Source organism: Bos mutus, chromosome 21 (genome assembly GCF_027580195.1).
Source record: "Bos mutus isolate GX-2022 chromosome 21, NWIPB_WYAK_1.1, whole genome shotgun sequence".
NCBI classification, from domain to species: domain Eukaryota; kingdom Metazoa; phylum Chordata; class Mammalia; order Artiodactyla; family Bovidae; genus Bos; species Bos mutus.
In genome coordinates this window covers 15,789,141-15,815,819 of record NC_091637.1, presented here as the reverse complement: position 1 = coordinate 15,815,819, position 26,679 = coordinate 15,789,141, and the positions used below count along the sequence as shown (strand labels likewise).

The 26,679-nt window shown below is 41.5% G+C and overlaps 1 protein-coding gene across 1 annotated transcript in view; it reads right to left on the bottom strand.

Annotated features, from left to right (window-relative positions):
* The window catches only part of AKAP13 (A-kinase anchoring protein 13), a 245,086-nt gene that overhangs the window by 60,432 nt on the left and 157,975 nt on the right, over nt 1-26,679 (bottom strand). The window contains 7 exon segments of the mRNA XM_070358158.1: nt 13-55; nt 10,099-10,207; nt 12,803-12,995; nt 14,807-14,872; nt 18,146-18,199; nt 20,310-20,485; nt 20,487-20,681. Coding sequence (XP_070214259.1) covers nt 13-55; nt 10,099-10,207; nt 12,803-12,995; nt 14,807-14,872; nt 18,146-18,199; nt 20,310-20,485; nt 20,487-20,681 — 836 coding nt within the window.

Genomic DNA, 26,679 nt, shown 5'->3' with positions numbered 1-26,679 from the left:
CGTATATAGTACCTCCCAGTGAGATTAGAGCTGGTGCTGTGGAAGGGCCGTGTACCTGGAAAACAAGAACAGCAGGAAAAAAATTAGAACAAAAGCATTTTACCTGGATAACAGATAAAATGTTTAATGTTTTTATGACTGACACAGATAAAGCAAAAACAGCCTCTGAAAGCCAGTGTGGGGTGCTTTTCCTTCTGAGGGTTTGGAAGAAGGAAAAATTAAAAATGAAACCCTCAAATTAGAACCGGAAATTGGCAGCAACTGGGAGTGAATTTGTCATGGGGAAAATTTTTTTAAATCCAGGATTCAAGTAACCAAAGAAACCCCAAAATGAAACAACAAAAATGCTCAAATGTATGTCTAATTCCTGTTCTTATGAAGGTTCATCAGAGTCCATAGGCCATCTTTCTGAGATGCTGTCAGAGGAGGAATATACAACAGGAAATGACATGTCATTTTCTGCATGCTGTTAATCTTGTGTTCATATATATCTATACTAACAGTAATATATGCCTGACATTTTCCTGAGCATTCCTAGAAATGGATTAGAGCATTAGGAAACCAACAGAAAAGAGCATAGACCCAACTTATAAGGTCTAGGGTTTGCCACTAATTTGGGGTGAGATCTCCGGACTTCATTTCTTCATCTCTGAAATAAGGAAGATAAAACAGATGCTAAGGGTCTTTCTAGACTCATACTGATCAGATGAGTAGGGCAGATATATTCTTCTTCCTTCCATAACCATCAGACCATAAACTGAAATGAGTCATTACATCAATAGCTAAATAAGACAGGGCATTAAATAGAACAAATACAGAAGTAATGATACCATTATTTTACCTATGATAGGTTAATGACAAATGGTTTCCAAGTTTTAGGAGATCAGGTATAGAAACACCTTCTGTGTGTGATTCCAGGTAGACAAAGGTTGCTCTGTGTAACTACTGTTATAATGTGGACAAAACACACTGTTTTCCTTGAGGTTACTGAAACTTCAATTTGACAGAGATTTGAAAAATGTTCCACTACCAGATTATCAACATTTGAAACTTTTAAGAACTCCCAAATTGTTTCAGATTTTGAATAGAAATGCAAAGGTGAAGTCATTACTAACATGTAGCCAACATGTGTAAATAATGCATTAGAAACTTAAAAACGGCTTCAAAAGATCGCTTTTACAGTTGTTCCTTTTACTTGTTTGGGGTTCTCCTTCTGTTTCATTTATGATGCACAATAACAACAGCCAGGAGAGAGGAAGAGTAAGACCTGGGATCTATCTTCCAGTTCTGCATGATCTGGTGAAAACATCAGCATTTAAACTTCAGAATGCCTTTATTTACCTAAACAAAAGTCAAGAGTGTGGTTTAGATTGTGGGCTTTAAAAGTTTTATACTTAAGGAACTTTGAATGATAGAAGGACCATCAAGTTCTCTCAGGCTGCCAGGATTCTGCTGTACATGTAATCAATTACCTAGTAAGTTACCACCTTAGTAATATGAACAAAGTAAAAACAAAACCCATAAAGAAAAACACCAACCAGCAGAGAGCCTGGCCAAGACTAAGCTCCCAGAAGGTTTCTGTCAGATAAACTAAGAACTCAACAAATACTGTGAGAATCTCTAACTCCTATAAGGATTTCCAACTTTCTTGCTGCTAAAAAATACTTTAATTCATTTTAATTCATTTACTATAACCTCTCAGGTATGGTTCTGAAACAGTGATTAATTCACCAATGTTTCTAAAATAAATGCTTCTGACTTTCCCGAAGTGTCAATTTTTCAGAGCATCTAAGAACATGATATAACCAACGTTACTTCCATGATATAATTACAGACAGAAGTCAAGAAATCTGTCATTGAATTTAGCCTACTAAGTACTATTGCAAGTAAAGAGCATATTTCAACGAGACCTTTTTTGTTTTAAGGCATGAAACAACCTGCAGATCTAATACAGTGACATTCCAGGACTGGAGCTGGTAGGCGGACATAGTATTTATAAAAGCGTGTTCCACGGAACACTTGTCTCCTGAGACGTCACACGTTGTCTTGCACTGTGGTTTACCTGGTTAATACATTTTGGAATCACAGCATATTGAACACTACCTTCAAAATTCACAAGATACACATAAGCCTTTGAAACCTGCTTAAAATAGTTTCCTAAATTTATATGGTCGAGAACCAACCCTTCCCCCTGCCCCGCCCCATCCCTCTACCCCATAATTCTCACTGTATTTTTGAGTTTAAGGAACACATTTTGAGGAATGCTGGATATTTGATTCAAGGGTTTCTTTGAGCTTCTATACTTAACGATGACATTATGTTGGATTAACTGAGTAACCAGTGCTGACTGACTGAATAACTGGTCATAATTTTATATTAGTGGTAGAAGAAATACTATTGGAAACTTAGTTTTATTTGTCATGCTAACCTATTTCCAAGCATATTACAAATACTCAACAGCCTTGAGAATTTGTAAAAACTCAAAAGTTGTAGATGGAGATTCACAACTTCCCTCCTATGACAACTGGTATGGAATGAAAATCTTATGTGCCTATACCAAAGGCATTTTACTTGTGAAAAAGTATTGAACATATAAGATATTCATTTATGCATAAGCCACTTTCCTTTAAGAACAATGCAAAAATGTCACTTTGATGTTGATATTGCTAACTATTAAATCTTAATATTTAAGTATTAAATAAATACTGCTCAAACTTAGGATCAGCAAATGGTGCTGAATTAGGATGCTTAATCATATTTATAATTGCCTGAGACTAATATGGTTTATATGAAATGAAAACAATTCGTTATTTAGCTTTATATAGCATGAAAAACAGCAATCCTGGAATCGTCTAGAAATCTCGTACAACTGAAAAGAGTAATTTTCATGGGGGTCGGGATTCATTTCCTCTCTGAGTTTACTAAAACTAATACTAAACTAGGTTATTATTAAGTAATGATATAATAATATGAAACCTACAGTGTAGTGAAAGGATTGAAAACTAAAAGTTCCAAAGGAACTTCTTCCAACCAATTAATTCATGTGGTTTAATCTCAAAGAAAAGATATTCTTAAAGAAATGGTCTGGGGTAGTTCCCTGGTGGCCTAGAGGTTAGGATTCGAGCTTTCGCTGCCATGGCCGGGGTTCAGTACCCCGCTGGAGAACTGAGATCCCACAAGCCATGCAGCACAGCGCCCCCGCCCTGCCAACAAACAAATAAAAAAACTGACAAAGATGGGGGAAAAAAAGGTGAGAAGAAAAAAGTTTGACAGTGACTTTTAAATGTCACAGATGGACATCTAAGTATTTGTCCTATGAGACAAAAGAGGGGAAACAATGACAATGAAATTTACATGACTGAATGGAATGTTTCCAGACATTAGTACGCAGCGTTACAAAAGGCACAAGGTGGGGTGGGAGCCCCTTATGCCTTTGCAGGTATCTCTGTTCTGGGACGATGTCTCGGGCCCTGGAACTGGGTCACTGGATCAGTCAACATTGGTGGTATACAAGACAAAAACTTTATTTGTTTATCCAAATTCATTTTCAAAGCAAAGCATGAAGGCGAATGATTCAGCAGTGGTGACATGCAAGAGGATAAAAGCTCCCCAGTCTCTTAGTACCAAGCCTACGGCATTTTCAGCGCTGGTCAGGCCCTGGAGAGCAGCCACTGGACCCCAAAGTTGCTTACTTACTATGCAACTCCTCCTCCTCATCACTGGAGTAAGAAGAGCCAAGAGAAAAGAGAGTTTTAGACTTAAGGAGGAGAGGTGAGATGCTGACGGAGAGCGAGATCCGCCGCGCTGGCCGCATCTGCCGCTGGGCTGAGGAACAGGTTAACAGAAGACATTAGCGCCTGCGGATCACACCAGAACAAAGACCACGGTGCCGAGAACCACGCCACTGGCCTGAAGGATGCCAGCGGAGGCTGTCTAGGCCTCTTGGCACCATCTATTCACATTTCCACCTTTCTTTCTCAATATGCAGAATGTAATGCGGCTTAAGAAAATGCACCCAACAAAGACACGTACTCGTTAGATTATGAAAACAGGAAGTGCGCTACTTTTCACAGCCATCATTTACAGCTGGAGTTCCCCCCTCCCGCCCCTTCAAGGTAAGGGAACGCCTTGCATGGTGGTGTTCCTCAGGATTCCGTATCGGCTCTCTTCCCGCCCACCCCAAACCTCCTCATTCACTGCTGCCTCTTCAAGTACAATCTGCAGGTGATGCAGTGATGACTCACAGCTTTCTATTTTCAAGTCTGGTCTGTCCTTTGAATTCAAGCCTCATTCATCTCACTGCCTACCTGTGGGCAGACATCCCACAGCAGCTCAAACTCAACAAGCACATACATCACCTCAGCCCCTTCCTCCAGACTTGTTCCTCCTCGTTTACTCTTTCCTTTGGTGAGTGGTACCTAACATCTGACTCGTCATATAGGACAGAAACCTGGACACTATCCTTGAATCCTTTTATTGCCTCTCACTCAGATCTTTTAATTCTGTCTTCTAGAATTCTCTGAACATCAACTTCTCTACTGCCACTGGTTTGTACCTGCTTTGGACCAGCATCTGCTCTCATCAGAACTCTGCAAGAGCCTTCTACTCACCTACCAGCCTCTCCTTCCCAACATGGTCTTCAGTGAGGTTTCTCTGCAGTGTCAGAATCACTTGATTTAACAAAAATCACTCCCTTGTCCTCAGACAAGAAGCCCAGAGTCCTCAGTCTAGCTTTCCACCTGCTAACAAACTCAGTGATTTCCTCTTGGTCTTGACTTTGGTATCACTTCTCCCCAGGGCTTCCCTGGTGGCTCAGACAGTAAAGAATCCACCTGCATTGTGGGAGACCTGGGTTCGATCCCTGGGTTGGGAAGATTCCCTGGAGGAGGGCATGGCAACCCACTCCAGTATTCTTGTCTGGAGAATCCACATGGACAGAGGAGCCTGCTGGGCAGTCCAAAGGGTCGCAAAGAGTCGGATATGACTGAAGCGACTTAGCATGGTACCCAGTTAGGCTTCTCTGACCCCTCAAGTCTGGGGCTTCTGAGCACCCAATGTTTCTTTCAACTGCTGCATATATCATCATCTGCTACACTCAACTGTTCTCATGTCCTTGAGCTGAAGTGTGGGGAGAAAAGAAATCCTATCTGGAAGGTCACGCCTCTCCTTTCACTGTCTCGCCTGGTGCCTGGCAAAGGACAGGTTCTTAACCATTGACTAATATAACAAATGAACAAATGAATTTCCTTTTGTCAGGCTTTCTGTAAGGTCAACATCCTAAATAAAATGAAAGAAAAAACCCTGTACCTACCCAGCACAAAAGACACTCCACACCCCAGACAAATGCTGAGTGATGGCAGACGACAGGGTGTAGCCACAGCTCCTAACAGAGTGCAAAGAACGCCACAAATTCACGTGCGTTGGCTTGATTCCACAGTGGCAGTCCAGTGCAAAAGCAAGATACCACTTTAGTGTGTGTTCTGCGGTGTTCCCAAATGCGAAGCATATATAAGGAATGAAAATAACCTCTCTTAACCACCCCAATCTCAGAGTATCCCTTCTTCTGTCACACGATCATGGATCATAAAGAAAAACCTACTTATAGGAATAAGGAGTATCTTCAACATGTATGGAAAGAATATGTTCTGCTAACACAGGGATTCAGTTTTAAAATGCCCTCAAATTTAATGACCATGAATATATTCCAGCCTCATAGTTTAATCAAAAGGCCAATATCAAAAGTCAATCTGGGGATTTCCCTGGAGGTCCAGCGGTTAAGAGTCCGCTTTGCAATGCAGGGACACGGGTTTGACCCCTGGTTGGGGAACTAAGATCCTACCTTCTGAGGCACTTATAAGCCTACACACCACAATGAAAGATCCTGCTTGCTGCCTGAGACCTCACGCAGTCATAAACACATATTTTTTAAAAAGTCAATTTGCTTGACCGAATTTCTGTTCTGATGAATTTGTCAAATATTATCTTCTCCAAATAGAACTACCCTTAGAAAGTAAATGTATTCCAATAAAGTCTCCTCCCACTGTCCAGTTAAGAGAGACTAAGCACAGAAAGCAGAGATAAAATACCCTCATTGCCACCGCTGCCCAGCTGCCGAGAGGCCCACTCTGATCTTTGGTCATGTGGGTCACTTCGTGTTGAAGATCTGGTACATTTTATACATCAAATGCCACAGTTTGGTTCTTAAGACCCACTCAGCTTTCGTTGTCAATTACAAGCGAGCACTACCATCAAAGCATGCCCAGGAACTTGGCCAATTCACCCATCCTGCATGAAGGTCTGAGAACGATCCCAAGGGCAAGTGACACCCGGGGACACCGTTCTCTGTGATAACAAGCCATGTGAAATGAAGGGCAAAATGAAACCTCGGTAGGAAGCCCAGGAGGTTTCACGGTCCAATGGGTATCATTCTCCCCACTGACACGCTTAGCAGTGCATGTGTGTGCATGCTAAGTCGCTTCAGCTGAGCCTGACTTTCCGGCCTGATGGACTGTAGCCCGCCAGGCTCCTCTGTCCATGGGATTCTCAAGAATACTGGAGTGGGCTGCCACGCCCTCCTCCAAGGGATCTGCCCAACCCAGGGGTCGAACCCCAATCAACCCCACAGTTTATTGTCTGTAAGCATCTTCTGGGTGCAAAGAGTAACAAGTTTAAAAATACAGACTTGTGAAAGGATTGTCTGTAATAACTGGCTTATTCTGTGTATGCAAACATAAAGTTTATTCTTAAGTTCTAATGACAAGCCATCAGAGTCTCCTGGCAAGCTGGGAGTCTACACTCAACCCTAGGCTGTGAACACATTTCCTGGAGCAGCTTCTCTGAGGGCAGTGTCCTGCCAGTTTGGGAATAATGCCAAGTCTGTCTGTCTTTCTAATCTGGCCAGTGACCCAGTGACAGTCCAGGCAACAGTTTAGTGGACGTATGCAGAAAAGCTCAAATGGTAGCAGCTGGGAAAGGCTGTGGGAAAAGTTGCCAACTTCCTTCAAGGGAGAATCTAGAACACAAGTAAAAGCTGGGAAGCAGTGAGAGAATGCTGAGTTTAGGAAGTATTAATATATTGTACTGAGACAAGCAGGTTTGTTTGTAAGACACAGCCAGTTAAAGACAAACGAGAGATCGTATTCCAGTTCTTCACCACTGCTTAGACCCTGGTTAGAGAAAAACAGACCCCTACACTGCTGGATGATGAACACACTCATTCCACAGTGACAACAAATGCTTCCCACAAGCCAGGAAACACGCTAGTGCACATTTAAAATAAATACACATTTAAGCCCTACCCCATTATTAGCCCTGCTGAACAGCTGAAGGACTCGAGGTCACACAGCCACTAAGTATGCTTACCATAAAGCATTAGTTAAAATACCTGAAGTGTTCCACACACTTTAGGCTTTAAAACCACGGGGTAGGTTTTAATTCTGATACTTTCAACAGGGAAGACCATGACCAAAGGTGAATCATGCAGGGTATTTAAGAGATTTAGAGTGAAGATTTGCATGTGTGGCAGAAACCAACCATCAAGTTATCCTGAGGCTTAGAGGCATAGCATGCAAGAAAAAAGTTTTATTAGCCTTCTGTTTAACAGCCAGAATTTTTATATCTGCCAAAAAAATTTATGTTTCCAGAGCAGAATAAAAAAAAAAAAAAGTTGGGAAATTAATTCATTTGTACATGAGGAGGGACTTAAGAGAAATACTGTCATTAAGAGTGGATGAGCCCTCCAATTATAGCCTGTGCTCACTTAGGGAAGTAGTTAGGGCCAGTTCATCATTCAAATCTACATGAAATGTACATTAAAAATCAGAATGAGTGGCCTCCACTTTGATGAAAGGGCTGAACTCTCTCGCTCCAAGCTCTATCCATGACAGCCACCAGCCATGGAGCTCGGAGCTCAGACCCCTCAGGGAGGGATGGGCACTGACCACGGAGCTCAGTCCCCCTTGTGGAGGGAAGGCTACTGGCCACGGAGCTCAGACCCCTCAGGGAGGGACGGGCACCGGCCATGGAGCTTGGTCCCCCTGGGAGAGGGATGGCCACCGGCCACGAAGCTCAGTCCCCCTCGGGGAGGGATGGGCACTGGCCACGGAGCTCAGACCCCTCAGGGAGGGACGGGCACTGGCCACGGAGCTTGGTCCCCCTGGGAGAGGGACGGCCACTGGCCACGAAGCTCAGTCCCCCTCGGGGAGGGATGGGCACTGGCCACGGAGTTCGGTCCCCCTGGGGGAGGGATGGCCAGCAGCCATGGAGCTCAGTCCCCTAAGGGAGGGATGGGCACTGGCCACAGAGCTCAGACCCCTCAGGGAGGGATGGGCATTGGCCACGGAGCTCAGACCCCTCAGGGAGGGATGGGCACTGGCCACGGAGCTCGGTCCCCCTGGGAGAGGGACGGCCACCGGCCACGGAGCTCAGTCCCCCTCGGGGAGGGACAGCCACCACCATGGAACTCAGTCCCCCTCGGGGAGCTCAGCTGCCTGGTCCCCACAACAAGATGAGCCAGAGTTCCTGGCGCTCAAGGACTGTGCTTCCTGAGGGGGAGCCGCACCATTCAGTGTGTCTGGCTAGCAACTGAAAGCACAGTCAAAACCATTTTGCTTTCTGGAGGAAAAATAAGAGTGTGTGTCACCGAACACTGGCCACCTTCTGCTGGTTCTGGGGAGCTGTGGCTATAGAGACGCAGGCCCTCCCCCAGGCCCTGGGAGGAGGGACACGGGGCTGAACGGCCTCACTGACTGTCGGGTTACCCATTTCTAGTACTCCGAGTTCAAAGCCACTATAAACTGTTCAGTTAGAATGATGTCCCTTCTATACCAGCAGAACCACTGATCCAAAGCCAAGTCAAAAGCAAACCAAACCAAGATCCAAACAAGAACAGGAACAACGACTTCAGTTACAACTCTCTGAGTCTGTATCTATTATCTTCGCAAATAAGTCACTATTAGGCACCTTTATTCCAACAGGCCAGGTTGATACTTGAACTACTAATCATATTAAAATGAAAATGAAGTTAATACAATCATCCATTTATGCCTTAACGACATTGTGGACATTAAAAAGATGAGGCCTCTAGTAAGTCATGAATTGAGACAGAACATCCCATTTAAGATGAGTTCTATATCAGGAGATGGTGAAGAAACAGCAGGAGGGTTTTATATCCTTTATTTCAGGTTCCTGAATACATGATCTCTCAGCAAAGAATATAATACACTACACTCTCTCTGATGAGAATTTTAATCTTCGTATCAAGATTCAACACTGCAACTACTCATGAAAAAAAAAAAATCTATTTTGAAAATAAAAAAAAAGTGGGGCTTCCCAAAGACACCTGTCTGTGGCAAACATCTGGATCCAATTCAAGTATATTTTTGAGTATCTCTGACTTGCAAATACTCTGGGCCTGTGGATGCCAGACGTCTCTACGTAACTTTCACAGCTCATCGATCTTGAATCTGTATACAGTTTCAGTAATCACTTTTGGCTGTAGTCCTTTTGGTCTTTGCTTAACTAAAAACATATCTCAGTCTCTCTCTGTCCTTCATGAGCTTGACATTTTTGAAAAGCTCAGGGAACTCGTATTGGATAATGTTTGGGTATCTGTATTATGGTAATACAAGACAGTGTCTTTGACATAAGAGCATTACATGTGTAACTTACTTTCCTGTGTTTCAGAAAAATCTTTAAAGAAAGTGATAAAGCCAGGGAAGGGAGCAAGATGGATAAAACAAGTGTTAAAATAACACTTTGGAGGCTCCAGGTGAAGACTATGTGGTGAGTGTTAGTGCTGTTTTTTGCAACTATTTTAAAAACCAGAAATTATTTCAAAATAGAGTTTTTAAATAATGTTTGTCAGGTTTAGGCCCAGAATACAATGAATTTAATGTGTTAAGGAGATTTTTATGTAGTAAAAGGAGGAAGGTCTCCAAACTGAATTCTGTGTCACCTTTTCTGTAAATGATCAGTCATTCATTCAGGGGAAGAGTCAGGCAAATGCTGTAAGGCAATGTCATAGGGTCTTAAAGCAAAAAAAATAAATGAAAGGGAAAATGTTCTGAATATATTCAATGAAAAAAGTAGCATACTCACCGTCCAACCCAGGATGGCTGATTGTCATTAATGAGACGGATTTTGTCAGTGGAGAAGAAACGGCTGATGTACAGTAATTAAATCCCTGTTGTTTAGATCTGTGACATGTCTGTGAAGGAAATAAAGGTAAAACAGTTCTCAGTTCATGCTCTTATATTTCTAGGTTAGTACAAAACTTGACATTCCGACTCAGCAGAAGGAAATAAGGCAGTACAGAGGAAAAGACCACAAGCTTTGTAGGCCACAAAACAGCTGCTCAACTTCAGAGAAGCAATCCAGCTCTTCTGAGCCTCAATGTTCTTATCTGTAAAATGGGAACAGTTAGAGTATCTACCGCTTATGGTCATTTTGTATCCCTTCTAAGAGGGACATCTAAGGATGTCTCAAACTTCGTAAGCACTTAATACACGTCTACTGAATGCACAATCAGATAAAAATAACTTCACTGGAAATATCAGACTATGTATAGTGCTTGCCCTTTGAAAATTTAAATATCATGTACACATATAGTAGGATACCAGTAATATCATTCTGATGTTAAAAAATTAGAAACAGAGATACAAATAGAAAAGGTTTTAAGATAACAAGCAAAGTAGGCTCTGCATCTGGATAGAAACCTAAATTGTTTTCACTTCCTCTTCTGAGAATAAATGCTTATATGCGAACATGTGGGTAACTGCAATCCCTCAGTAAATTCACAGCCACTTCAGTGTGTAATCAGACCCACTGCAGAAGATCCTGCAACGAAACCCGTTTCCGGTGATGGTGGGACTACTTTTGTTTTGCTTGGAGAGAGGCCATCCTGATTGCTAACTAACTTTAATTATCATCCCTTCCCTTCCTAGCAGTCTGAAATCTGTATGTGCTAAAAGGGAAGCAATGAAAATTCGTTACTAGGGTGAACTTGACTCAGTTACACCAAAGACTTCTCATTATTTAGAGCTTGTTCCATGGGTAACCATGGAGTCTGAGGCAAACAGTTGCTATGTTTCAAATACAACTGTGAGGTCTGAAAAATGACGTCAGTTGAAAGGCAGAGATCTTCAGCAGGAAGCTGGCTGCTGGCGACTTGTGCACATCAGGCATACAAGCGGCTCAAGTATCTACTCTGAGGTTGCACACGAGATGGAAGACTCTGGTGAGCAGAGCCCTGCGCAGCTGGGCACACCAGGGGCTACAGGGTCGACACTTCATCTCGACAGACTCAGAAAGGCCACTTACACGGACACCACTCACTGGAGAGAGGCCATCACTCAGACTCCAGAACGTCAGCTCAGGAGAAGGTCATCACATAAACATCAGTAGGAAAACGGAAATGCTCTCATTTCCTCATCAAATGTCATCTACTTCAAAGTAACAGGGAGGCTAAAAGCCTGCCATTCTGAGTCTAATACTGTTCAGCTAAGAGCCAGTTATGGGGCCTCAGGCAAGTCACTTAATATGGGCTTGACTTGCTCACACACAAAGGCTTAATTTTAAGCGGAATTTGAGGGGATTTACTGGCTCTAAGTAAACTCAAGTTTTGGTATTTTACCTGGTCCTACAAGTGATTTCCAAAGGACTCTCTACATATAAAATGCAACATGTTCTCAGACGTACTTGTCAGAGATGCTCTCTGTAGTCACCAAATTTATTGTTTCCTACTTTTCCCCTCTTTTCCTGTTACCACTGGGTTGAATAAATAGACACCATCTACTTCAATAACTATATTCTCCATATTCTTGTTATTTTTCTTAACTTCCAAGAAGCCATGAAGAGGGGACAAAGGAGGCAAAATTCCTTTAGGCCTTCGATTTTATTTCCTTTGGGCCTTCACATGACCATAAGTGATATATTCATCACCAAATCGCCTGGTGCTAGATTTAAAATATTTGGTCACTTCATTGCTATGTAGCAGGATGTAGTAAAAAAACTAGATTTCTACACAAAACCTTAGTCATTGATTCGAAGAACAGGTTGTTTAAAATTTTGTTTGTTTAGTTTGAAACAATGCCTTACACTTCTACCTAAAATGAAAGCTACTTACTCAGAGACTGGCGTTTTAACTTTTTTGTTTAATTAGAAAAAATTTCACTTGAAAGTGTATCCCAGAATACTCTCAGAAGTACATCCAGGTGTTAGTTTTAAAATTAATATCTTCTTAATTTTAAAAGTTTGCTTTGCTGAAATATTTAAATCTATGCAGATTAATGGTATTCTTTAATTAGCGTTGGGCTTCCCTGATAGCTCAGTTGGTAAAAAATCTGCCTGCAATGCAGGAGACCCCAGTTCAATTCCTCAGTCAGGAAGATGTGCTGGAGGAAGGGATAGGCTACCCACTCCAGTATTCTTGGGCTTCCCTTGTGGTTTAGCTGGTGAAGAATCCACCTGCCACGCAGGAGATCTGGGTTTGATCCCTGGGTTGGGAAGATCCCCTGGAGAAGGGAAAGGCTACCCACTCCGGCATTCTAGCCTGCAGAATTCCATGGACTGTATAGTCCACAGGATCGCAAAGAGTCAGACATGACTGAGCGACTTTCACTTTCAAGCAGCATTAAGTGCTAAAAACTGCTGTTTGCAACACTGACTATATGTGTAATTATAGCTACTAACCTTATGTGAACATAAGTCTTGCCTTCTTTGTTCCTAACATGAGGATGTATTTAGGGAAACGAAACCAATCTTTCCCCCCCAAATTAGCAACATACACCTCTTTCAGCCTTACCTGCTGATTAAACATTCTATGTTCCCTCTGGCCTGATTCAAGATCCTCTTCTGAAAGCGACACCAGAGAGTCACCCCTTTCCTGGCCACTGAAAGGGTGCCTGAGTTCTCTGGTGTTTGATGAGTTTCCTTCTAGAGATGAGGACGGCTTGTTTCCAATACCAGCTCCTCCTGTCAAGCCTTCTAGACTGAAACTGAACACAAGACACAAGAGTTAATTCATTCTGAGACTCAGAAAGCAAGGAGGATACAAAGCCCCTGCATTTGCGTCTCCCTTGCTTGTAACTTTCTGTCACCCGGCAAAGCTGTCTGCAAGGCCTGGCCAAATGGGTGCCCCCTGCCCTTCCCCCTAAATACTGGTTGGCTGAGAAATATACTGCACTTGGTTTGTTTGTTTGTTTAAAAAAACCTCATTCAATTTACTCAAATGTTGAAGTACTTCAAGTCATCTTCTCGGACATTTTTCAATATACCATATGGATAAACTGTATTATCTATAGATCTTTTATTTATGTGGGTTTTTTTTACCCTTGATCTGATGTGATCAATTTTTGCCAGACTCTGAAGCCTGCCAATGCCAAATAATTAAATGGCACAGAGAAAATATGAACATTAAGTGACTTTCTGGAGGAAAATAGAAGATCCAGATTTGCCTTTGCAGCCGTCAAACGGACCTTTGTAACTTCACATTTGACTACAATCCAGGTGACATTTTAACTTCACCTTCCACGACAGTCTAGGTGACTTTTATAGCTTCACAGGCATGCGTCCACCCCAGAAACCCCATGTCACACAGGCGCGTTACCATCTGTGCACACCTGCCCCAACAAGCACCGCTCTGGCAGGTTCCTGAGAGTCGCTAGTTGCAGAAGGCACACGGGACACCACCGTAAAGGGCAGAAGCTGAAAAGGCACTGTGTCTAAGACAGGTTTGTATCTTTCTCCTTGATACTGACAGGGTCGGGGGGGGGGAAGCAAACTTAAGGTTTGAGATGGAAAATGGGATCCCTGGAATGAAGACTGTGGTCTGCAGAGTGAAAAGCATTTTTTGTGAGGCTATGGAGAAAGGTTGGCCAGCTTTCACCCTTGGGGATGCTAGCCAGAATAAATCATGTGTGTGCCTACTGGCTCTCAGAATGCAGGGGGAGAGCACCATGCCCTCAGTTACAAGCATGTGGAGTTGTGTTGGAAGGCATAATGAAGCTCTTTCGTTACCTCTGCTCAAAGTGAACTGCTGTATGCCATCTAGAAGGGTTTCTATCTGCCCTTTTTCCTATGAATCACTTATTATGAACTGAAACCATATGCCTCTATAAATTAAACAATGGATTTTATTCTGATTTCAATATGATGATAGAAATCATGACTAACTCCAAGTAAATGTCTCTGTAAAACTCATTTTCAACAGCAAGGGTAAGAAGACAGACTAATTGAAGAAGAAATTTAGTTTTCTGTTATGAATTATTTCTAAAGCCTGAGAAAGCCAGATCCCACGCTTATACCACAACATTTAATCCTGTAAGTGATTAAATCTGGCTGCTTAGTTAAGAGAAGAATATGTAATGATGAGCAATCTGTGAGCTTAGAATCTAAAGAGATGACTGGATTTGGAAGCGTAATTAAGAAACGAGTGCATCTTAGTAGCTGCCTTGTTTCTGTTATTGTTTTCCTCAGGATGTGCTAATTCCTAGGAGCTGGGAATTGGGATGGATGAAAACAAAGACAGAAGTGGTCTACCACAGCATGGAGACAAGCCTGTGCAGAAAACACCCGAATCTATAGCCACTTGAGACAAGCAGAATGCATCGGGGAACACCATCCAGCTCCGAGGCTGCACCCCTTGGACTGGACAGGATGCCCACAGCAGAGGCAACACAACACCGCGCTCACAAAGAAAGCAGGCCGCCACATGCATTCCAGCCACACAGCCAGTCCAAAGCCAGAAGCTCGAGTGCTGTGTTCTACAATTCCCCCTTTGGTGGCTGGACACGCAACAATACCATACCTTCTGTAATTAAAATCAGCACTCAGGGCAGCAGAGTATTGCACACCAGAGGGACACCAGCTCATACTGGGGATGACATCAAAGGCAGAAACAGAAATGGAAGAGGAAACAGGGATGGGATTATTGGGTTTAAAAAGAAGGGACACAGTTAGAGACAGATGGATTTTCTGATCATCAAAAAATTAGGAATGTAACACTGATTTAGAATTTAGAAAATGGTTAGAACAAAAAACACAGTTCTTCTATTGATGTCCATCTACATAATGTGTTAGAAATGACTACGTGAACTCTTTACAGGTTAACAAGCTCAGTGTTGGAAACCCCAGAATTCCTACTAGCAAATCCTGAACAGAGTACCCACACTCCCTGTGGCGTCCCATGCTGTGGGCATGCTCACAGCAGTGTTTCAACCCCACTACTGGGGACACGCTCTCTATACTGCCCACCACTCCTCCACCCATTTAGGCTTGGATGCTAAAGATAAAGCATGTAACAACAACAACAAAAAAATCCACTTGATCATCTCCTGACCACAGCATCTCTAATCCTTCATTAAAAGGAATGATGACAAATTGCACTGGGGTAGGCTCACTGAGTCAGGTTTTTTTTTTCTCCCGTGTTTCCATTAAGGATGAATCTAAGCCAGAAAATTCACATATCTTTCATAATGATACCCAACATCATCATCCACCTTCAAACCCTATTCACCAGGCTTGGATGCTTAAGATAAAGCATATAACAATGGTCCTATTTCCCTGTATTTTAATGATAATGAAGGGATGACTTTCCTTGAAAGGGAATTTTATAGTATTGACCAAAGGGTCCCATAATTTTAGGTATGTATCTATTTTCCCACAAGATTAAAAAAAAAAAATCCATTTGGTCATCTATTTCCTTGACTATCTTAGCACTTATATTTATTCCCATGCAGTAGGAACAGAAAATCTGGGGTTGGAAATGATAAGGGAACATAAGCAGACAAAAAATAACCAACTCAGAGTATCAGGTACTCTGTAAAAGGAGCTGCATCCATAGGTCAGGATTTTTGATTAATAAAAGCTATCATTAAAAAAAAAATACACTGCTACTATTTCGGCCTTAAAGTTCTAAGTGACATGCTTTTGTTTTCGGAAGGGAGATAACAATAAAACTAATCTGCTCCCTGAACCTTCAATGGGAAGAACTGCAGACACCAAAAAAAACAAACAACAAACAAAAAGAAAGCTAAAAAAAAAACACAAACAAACAAAAAACCTAGAAAATAAAAACCACCTTGTCTTGAATACATACAGCTGATAACTTTGTGCTGACAAGTGGAAGGTTTTGATAGAAAAAAAAAAGGAAAATGACGGAAGAATAAATATGAGCTAACCCTATGGATCTTCTAAAAGTAAATCTTTAAAATAATACCATTAAAATAAATTAAAAGGTAAAACATTTAAAATCAGATTATATTAATAGTACAAAGCTCAAAAGTACAAAAGCAGAGAGTGGAAGTACACAGCTGAGACATGTCTCTACAAGTCTGCTAAGCAAGACCAGACTGACTTAGGGAAGCAAGCCCTGATACAGTTTACAAACACACATGAGATTCACAAGTCTGTTCTTTGAAAAGTATTAACTTAATTTTATACCGCTAAGCTGTTACTAAAAAGGCATATTATATCTACATGGCTAATTTACTAAAAACAGAACGTGTAAAAAATTAGAAAGTGAATATACATGCCAATTTATCATTCATTAAAAATTAAACAACGTGTTTCTATGGATTTTAAACATCCCTTTACTCTCAGAAAATGATAATGATGTGAGAGAGTGGGATGAAATTTAGGATAAAGAAGATGAACAACAGGGAGACAGAAGGAGCGTCAGAAAAACCTAAGGATCCAGGGAGGAAGCTGCAGATAGCCCTAGGGTCACAGAAACTCCTTTCACAACAGTAAGAGTATTTTTCAGAGCATCCTAATTTCAATTCCTCAGCTGGGGGAGTAACATTTCATGGTTCTTTAGCTTTGAGATTTAGATAGTTCCAGATTAAAAAAAAGTATCCTGATGCCCTACCTTTTAATACTTGCTGAGATTTTCCCATTTTAGTAGCTAAGGCTTAACACAAAACTTAAAATCGTAACTCCTATTCTTCATACAGAAATACGACAAAAGATGAAACCGTCACTGAAGTGGCTATGCCAGCTGTGACTCCATGGTAACTTGGGCTGCATCCAGCAACGGGTCATTCCAGGGTTATCCAGGGCATGTTTTTAGTAAGTCCATATTGAAGAGTTTAAAGAAGAGTCAGCCAAATAAATCTCTAAAGGTTTTAGATACTTCTACTGAAAAAGGCCTTTAATAACTTGTTCTCCTGGAGACAAACGTAACCAGGCTTATGATTATCTGAGATTCGTGACTACACTGTGCTTGAGCTCAACTGTGTGCCTAAAATCTGAAACTAAAGGAAACACCCACTTAAAAAGACCAGGTAGGCAACAAAGATCATTATCCGCCCACTTCCTAAAAAGACAGCCTCAGCTAATAATTTAAAATCTCTCTTTACAAGTATCTCCTAATATGAGACACTAACCATAATCAAACCGTCGTTTTCAGATTTCTAAATTTTTTTCCAAAAATTGGAAAAGGCACAAATGACTCCTGTACAGGAAATGTACTGATAAAAACTCAGCATTTGAAAAAATTAAAGTAAATCAGTACTTTTCGACTAAAAGTGACTTTTCAGCTGATAAATCACTGTAATTTTTAGCTTCAAAATTTTATGTGACCAAAAACCAGTATGCGATTGAAAGACTGAGAGGAGCCCTGAGAAATCAGGACCACATCAACAGTGGACGGGAGACTCCCAAGTGGCTGAGGAAGAAAGGCTTTCATCACGTTATTGAAGAATGTGCTGAAAATAGTTTAGGGCTTGATACATGAGCACACGTCTATTTTCAGTTCCCCCTTTTCTTGGGAAAGAAAGAATAAGTACTCCCCAGGCTCCATTACCTATGCACAACAGACACTTCTTAGACTCCTCCTTAGGTAAAGTTGGGGAGACACTATTATTAAAGTGATCTGAACACCAAAAAAAACAAGATGGAAAAAATATTTTTTTAACCTTTTTTTTTTAAAATAAAAGTAGAACAGGAAAAAACTTCAAATTCGAGAAACCGTTTCATACAGGATGGACGTTAGCAATTAGTAAGTACCTGTATTTTATTTGTCTAAAGCAGACAGGACTTATTTAAAATTAGACTGTTAAATCGTGGATGAAGCAGAATGAGATGCTTGTTAGTAAAATAAGCTCAGAGGCAAACAGTTAGTCCATCAAGTTAGTGAGCTCTGTACCTTCTCCTATGAATGGGAGGCCTCCTGACAACATCCCCAAGAACTCGCACTGAACTGAAAATGAATGGTGGAAGAGGTCAGTGTCCAGGTCAAACAAAATGGGTACAAATGCGTGAAACACACAAACATCACACTAGGAAGGGACAATCACCAAAGAGAAACGGTTTGGGAGTAAGGGAATCAAAGAAAGAGGAATAAAGAAAACATCATCACCAAAAAGGCCTGATAATCTCTGAGAAGGGCTACTTTAACTCCTTGGAGCATGGAGGGAACAATCACGTGACCAGGAGTGAAGTTTATTAAATTATAAAAGCAAAAGGACTTTTTCTAAAGGTCATCCAAGCATAACTGTAACAGGATTTTCTTAAACACTTTAAAATTCAGGTAATTCTCTATGCAGATTAATACTGTAAAAATTAGTTAAACTGATGAAAATGACCCCTAACTCTCATTCCATTATCTCCAGAGGTACTAGGACAGTGGTACCAGGCAATTCTGAATGATAACTGCAAATAGGAGAGTCCATGATATTATATAGGCTGAAAATACAAGCAATTTAGGTAATAGGGTTCTAATTGCAGCTCTATCCTAAAATCACCATGTAATCTTGGGCAAATCTTTTACTCTGAGCTTCAATTTCCTCACTGGAGCAACATGATGCATACTGTCACATCTAGCTTGGAAATTAAAGTCATGGCAAAGAGATCCATCGTGGTTTATAAAGGAAAACAGATTCCATATAAAAGGAATCCTCCTTTCTCAATGCTGTTGTCATCTAGGACACGTGTATCCCGTCAAGCAGATTCCCTTGCCTCAGGAAGGGAATTCTGCCTGTAGGATCATTTCCCCATCCTTATTTTCCCATATGAATGCTTAAAAAAAAAAAAATTACAGCTTGAATGAAGCTGTAAGGTTTGCATCCTGAACTGTACCCCAGAATAAAATGGAGTTGTAGAAAGACTGCCTGACCAGGAGACTGGAAACCTGGATTCCACTGACATTGGGTAAATGGTTTAAACTACCTACATAGTCTCACCTGCAAAAATGGGGATAATCCCACCTGACTCATGAAGAGGATGGGAAAATTACATGAGACAATGTGTTATTAAAAGAATCTGAAAAGGGTAGCAAATCAGGAGGGTGTAAGGTACTATATGAAGATAGGTCTTCATTCACCTTGGGGCCTCCAGAACCTAGGAATGCCTGCTGTGCTTAATACATGTTGGCCAAATAAAAAAAAACAGGAGTGGATGAATGTAATCAGATTATATGTACTTACAGCTATGAAATCTGAGCCAAAATATTAGGAGGTCAAGGAATTTTTAAAAAGCAAACCAGCCAGTAATCGCTCCAGGTGAACTGTTTATATCAGCTGTTTTACAACTGTCAGCCTCCTCCCCTGGCTGTTGGTCCTCATTTAGAAGGTAGCCTTGGAGGAGGCACACTTTTACACATAGAGTAGGCATCATGGCACCTGTTCTTCAAACTTCAAACTTAAGCTCATCTAGGCAGCCAGTGGCTAGAAACCAAATCCACATCTTCACATAGCCTGCTTGGCAAACCGAAAGGATGACACGGAGTGCCACAAGAGACCCCCAGGCTGAACGACATGTGGAATAACAGCAACAATTTAATAATAATTATGATCGCTTTAACAGTTAAGTACTGGTAATTTAGACTTTATCAAAACTTTCTACACTAGAAACAGATGGCAAATCCTATGAAGCACTGTGAAAAAACTTGTGTTGAGACTATAAGATTTCAAGTTTATTTCTTAATTGAAAATTGACACGAAATTATTCCCTTCAAATTTTCTAACCTCTCAATTTTATGAACAAATCTGGCCTAAACAGACGTTACACCAGTGTTTAACTCACTATGTGGCTTACATATTTCATTGTAATCTTTACTCTTACAAATACTCTGAAAGGCAGGCGTTCTACAGATGAGAGAATTAAAGCTCAGAAGGGTCAGGTAACTTGCCCAAGGTTATCCAGGTAGTAAGTTTCAGAGCTGGAGTTGGCACACAGATTTTCCTGATTCCTATAGGTAAGCCTATATTCTTTCTTCTATACCATGGTATCTCCTGAAAACTTTCCCTAACGGTAACACCAAATTGAAAGCAAGCAGACACTGAGACGAGACAAACGGCCTGCCGCCTCACCTCCGGTGGTTCATTTCTGCGTCGCTGGCTGCGTTCTTCCCAGGACCCCAGCTGTGCCTCCGGAAAGGGGACAGAGAGCGCATGGAGCTTCGCAGGACAGAGCGGCTCGCGGGCACCTCGGTGATGCTGTCCATCTCCTCCTCCTCCATCTCCCCCGAGCCAGCAGGCTCGCTCTCGACTCTCTCGACCCTCAGCTCCCACCCCATGGCTGTTGAAGCCGTTGAGATACTGCGGGTCTCTGGACCTGTTCAAACTGGAAATCTGGGGGAGGGACACATCACTGCCGTGAGACGAATGTCGGTCCAGGGACGCCGTGTCATCGGTGGAGGAACTGGATCCAGTGACATCGCAGGCCAACTGCTCCTCCTCGGGCTGCAGTGGAGAGAAAGCACGTATGGTCGGAAACGGCAGGACCAAGAGGCCTCGGCTACTCTCCACTGAGTCAGTGCCTTTACAGCGGGTAGGACAGGCAACATCACAGCTGGCGCCAAACAGCTTTCTTTCTTAAAGCACAATCACAGATGGACTCAAACAGCCTCCAGTAAAGGTACAGTCCAGGTCCATACTCTTTCTACCCTTTTACTAGAGGTGCAAAATGGGAAATATATTGTCTTCCCTTTCTTGCAGAGGAAAAGATCTAATTCCGGTCAGTTATTTTCAGTCAGTACTATCAACTGAAATGAAGGGAACCTATGTCTCTGAGGTTTCTGATGTATGAAAACTCTAAATTCATACCATGTAAAGTTAAATTTATTTTTACCAAAAATTTTGTAAGTTTTGTTTGTATGGCATCACCAACTCAATAGACATGAGTTTGACCCAGCTCCTGGAGGTGATGAAGAGCAGGGGAGCTTGGCATGCTGCAGTCCATGAGGTCTCAAAGAGTTGGACACAACTCAGTGACTGAACAACAAACAACAGAGTCTTCTGTTAGCAAACATGTCCAGCATACAATCAATACTAGTTCATATCAACAACCAAGAAAACACAAATTGGATCACAAAGGCAATCATATTATGTCAACAGAAAATACTTTATATGTTGGGATTAGTGGTGGTGGTTTAGACAGTAAGTCATGTCTGACTCTTGTGACCCCATGGACTGTAGCCCACCAGGCTCCTCTGTTCATGGAATTTTCCAGGCAAGAATACTAAAGTGGGTTGCCATTTCCTTCTCCATGTTGGGATTATCAACAAATATTTTTAGTCATCATGAAACTACTTGCACTAGCAATTATAAATTCTTTTGGAAAAAAAAAAGATTTTGGAAAAAAAAAAGAAATATGTTATAAGAAAGAATCCACTGGCAATTATGACACCTGAACAATACAATAATCAGAATAAAAACAGTTGAATGAACTCAAGAGTAGAATGGAGATGGCAGAAGATAAGCTAACTAAAAACAAGATAGTGTGCCTGGCTACAACAGTGATATACTGAAGTTTATATTCAAAAAGCAAGTCTGTTTTCAGTGGCATTTTCAAAAATGCAGAACAGCTTATGATCCCACCTAAAGTCTGCCACAAATGTCCAAATTCTGGGCCACAAACACCTAAATGCAAGAAATTTATCCCCCCTTTTTTCCTTCAACTGAGTACTGGCTGAGTTTTATCAAGCCAAATGGTACCTAGAACAATCAGTTCTCTGCAGTCTTTGATAGAGTGATGGTGCTCTTTTCCTGGCCAACTTCTAGAGCCTACCAGGAACTGTGTCATTCTGATCCAGCAGTCTGACAAGCTCTACCTGCTGAAAAGCACCAGAACACACCATGCGACGGGTGAGGGAAGATGAGCGTTGCGGCATCCAAAAACCAGAAGACAAGTGAAGTGTCTAAAAGCTGCAAGCTCACCCTCTCAGCCACACGGGGGGCACTGTACTGTCTTCGCATCTTTCTTGTGCGTTCATTCTCATGGGACAGGGAGCAGGAAACAGAAGCAGACATTGTGATCCCCCCGCCCCCTTCTTCACAGTATTTCCCTAATTTAGGAGTAAAGAAACTTACAGTTCTTCAAAACAGATTTTAAAAATTATAGAAACTCATGAGCCCTTTTAGTCTTGAAACAGAAAATAACTCCTAAAGAGGCTGACTCTTTAAAGTCTTAACAAAACACTTCAAAAGCACTCTACCTTCTCAAAGCAGTCTTTACAGCCTTGGGGCTGAATCTCACCAGCTCATGTGAGGTTTTTCTTTCTACTCTCTCTAGAATCCAGCTTCCCAGCTTAACTGCTCTTTAAACAATCAGTGAGGGATGAGACTGAGGGAGATGCGAGGGGCTGGACAGTCAGGACTCTGAGGCCCAGACTGTTTCCTGGGCTCCCCCAAGTACAGCAGAGGCAAGACCTGAATGCAAGCTGATTTCAACTTTTAAAACGCCCTGTTCTATTACTATCTTCATCACTTAAAAAACAAAAAGACCCTGTAAGAAATAAGATCTCAAAGTCTGTATCAGAAGTCCTCAGTGTTCCTTTCACTGGGCCACACTGGGCCATATATTTTTATTTTATAGTAAAAGAAAGCTATACTGAGTAGATTCTAAAATAGGGTAAGTTTTGGTTTAAAACTGTCGTGACTCCTTTCAAGTTAGTGAGGAGTGACCTGGGCATTCTACATGTTCTATTCCTGGGGCCACTCTCCATCCAGAGGAAGAATATAAATGGTCGTGAATAGCAACTCCAGAAGACACTTTTAGGATGTCTTAGCTTTTCACTGGACTGGGTTGAACAGTGTCCTCCTCAAATTCACATCCTTCTCAGAATGTGACCTTATTTGGCTGGGTCTTTGCAAATGTTGTTCGTTAAGATGAGGTCATACTTCACAAGAGAATATTTCCTGAATCCCAAAGGAGTAGTATCCTCATAAGAAGAGAGCGCAGCCCCTCGGATACATGGCTTTTAGGAACCCCTGCCTCCAGAACTATGGGAGAACAGGTTTATGTTGTTTCAAGCCACCAGATGTGTGGTAACTGGTTACAGCGGCCGTAGACACTAAAGCTGCCTAAATGTCTAATTCTCAAAGCAATATCGAGGGACAAACAGAATGGGCAACAGAAAAGAAAAATGTGTGACAAGTCTGGTAGAGATACACAAGCAAGGCTTCAAAAGAAATGAAAGTTTCCATTTATCCATGTACCGCACACTCTTCTTACAAGTTAGCTCTTCCCAGTGTGCAAATGACTTGCAGATGGGAGAGCAGGTACTTCTTTCTAAAAAGGAGAAACCTGCCTAGTATATATGGTCAACATGGTCTTATTCCTGGCGTGTGCTTTTAACTCCGATCTTAACTTTTTAAAAAACAAAAACCACAAACTAAAAGACAGGGAGTTGTTTTTTTTTGTTCATAGTAACTGCATGATTTCTTTAGTTTTGCATTCCTGATTCTGATTTAAGAATGAGGTTCAGACAGTATAATGTTCTTACACTCAAGTATTTTTATGAGCCGCTAGTTGCACCTTGAAAATGGAAAAATAGGACAAATTCAGAAGTTAAGAGAGAGCTCATTTAGTAAGTATTTGAGGCAAATGGTTTTAACTTTAGATTGAATCTAAAGAAGGCTATAATACTCTTTTCCAGGGTTTTTTTTTTTTTTAGTGTTCTCAAGAGTTTCCCAACTTCATCACATCCTTACACTACCTTTGCAGACTAGAAAGTAGTCCAGTGGTGTAATGAGAAATCAAACCTGGAATATGGCCATGGGCTTTCTACAGCCAGGTATGTGTCTAGGGACGAGTCATGTGATAATCCTTAGATCTAAAGAAGTTAGAAATTAATATAATGTCTGTTGACAAACATTACCTATTTCAATCATGGATAATGGAGGAAAAGAGAAAAACATGTTTTTTTTAAACTTTTCAGGGTTTTTTTTTGCAATGTTCCCTTTCCAGTCTCTGAATCTGTAGTGCTAAAGAGTTCAGAGAACGCTGCCCAAAAAGCAGATGGGAGAGGCACGACTTACACCATCTTCTCCTTCCTCAAAAAAGTACCAGATCTTAGGGAATGCTATTTTTCTATTTCTATAAATTAGAAGGGGGAATGGTTTCTAACACAAAACAGAATGTTTCATGCTTAGTATTCAAGCCCTTCTAAGAGTTTTTGAGCTGGTCTGTCTGTCTTTCTTTAAATAGGTCTTTTCTCTTAGAACATCTGCTACTTAAATGACTTTCAAGACTCAGAAAATTATTCCTGATGGCCTGGAGGAATGGTGCCATGGAATCAATTTAACTAACAAATATTTTAAAACTTAGTTTTGAATCCATGTCAATCAAATGTACCAGTTAAACTGACCAATGGCACCATTCCTCCTGAGAGTTTCAGGAGGGATAAATGAGGACTAATATCCCAAATCCCACATATATATATATAAACACATATTTATATGGAATAAATATTACATTTGAATACTAAGTATTTACGTATAAATACAGTGAATATATCAGAGAAGGCAATGGCACCCCACTCCAGCACTCTTGCCTGGAAAATCCCATGGACGGAGGAGCCTGGTAGGCTGCAGTCCATGGGCTCGCTAAGAGTCGGACACGACTGAGTGACTTCACTTTCATGCATTGGAGGAGGAAATGGCAACCCACTCCAGTGTTCTTGCCTGGAAAATCCCAGGGATGGGGGAGCCTGGTGGGCTGCCGTCTATGGGGTCACAAAGAGTCGAACACGACTGAAGCGACTTAGCAGCACAGTGAATATATAAGAACAAAAATACATGTATATATATTAAATATTTTTTCATTCTTAGAAGCAGATGGCCGAAAACAACTGAGATGAGTATTAAGACTGGGTTAGGGCAGAGAAGCAGATGAGACGCTAAAGTGTAGACACAGGAAGGAAGGGGTGATGGACTCATGTATGGGCACGGCCACCTGCTCCAGGATTCTTGCCTGCAGAATCCCATGGACAGAGCAGACGGGTGGGATCCAGTCCATGGGGCCACACAGAGTCAGACACGACTGAGAGACTAACACACACGCGTGCAAGAAAGCAAGCTTACTGGGGAAACGAAGACTATGTCTGTACCTGAGGCTGACAAACGAGTTAGTCCTCTCTTTTCATAACTGCTTTTCCTCCTGCATACAGAAGGATGGAACACACACAAAAACTCTCCCCTCTACCATAAGCTTCTCTTTCCTTGGGGTTAATAAAATTATGAATATCTGCAAGTGGTGATCAGGCTAGAAAAACCCACTAGGTGATGGAGAGAACGCCCTCCGGGCACAGAAAGGGGTCAGGGCAGTGGCTCTTTCCAACACTGGCCTTCCGGCTTCAAGGGCAGGGCTGAGCTGACAGACTGACCCAAGCACACGTAGGTTTTGCTTAATCTAAGGCCAAATAAATTAGGGAAAATGAAATTACATAATAATTACATAAATAAAAGTTAACACAGAAGTCTAAAATAAATGATGTTTATAAAAAGCTTGAGAGAATCTATTTCTTAAATACATGTGCTGCTGCTGCTAAGTCACGTCAGTCGTGTCCAACTCTGTGCGACCCCATAGATGGCAGCCCACCAGGCTCCCCCGGCCCTGGGATTCTCCAGGCAAGAACACTGGAGTGGGTTGCCATTTCCTTCTCCAATGCATGAAAGTGAAAAGTGAAAGTGAAGTCGCTCAGTCGAGTCCGACTCTTAGCGACCCCATGGACTGCAGCCTACCAGGCTCCTCCGTCCATGGGATTTTCCAGGCAAGAGTACTGGAGTGGGGTGCTATTGCCTTCTCCTTAAAATACATGTGCAGTATAACTATTACATAAATCTGAACAGCAATTATGTACTAGATACTCACCACTGTGAGGCTTTTACTAAGAGATTTAGATGTATGATTTCTTTTAATCCTCACAACTGTTTGATTTAGTAGCTATTCTTATGTGCATCTGATGAGAAACCTGAAGCTTAGTGAGGTTACATAATAAACTCAAGTTTCTGAGGGACAGACTCTTTTTTTCTTCATCTATTTCCCTTTCCAATCTCTCCAGGTGATTCTAGGTTCAGCTAGGATTCATACACCTAAAATATATGATTTTTATTTGTCAATTATAACTCAATAAAGTTGGAAGCAAAGTCACTGAATGGTACCCTCCGGACCATGTACTTCATTTTATGTAAATATTATAAAAAAAAATCTTATAAACAAATACTGAATTCTAAGTATTGAGAAGTGGAGTGTATTGATATCTATAACTTTGAAGTGTATTAAAGAAATTAGATGACCTAATGGAAAGAATGAGGGGCAGATACCCAATTATGAAGTAAGTAACAAAAGGTTAATTGTAGAATCTAGGTGGTGCGTATTCACCGCAGAATTCTTCCTACTTTTCTGTTTAAAAATTTTAAAAAGAGAGTATTGGGGGGAAAAAAAAATGCCTGATTG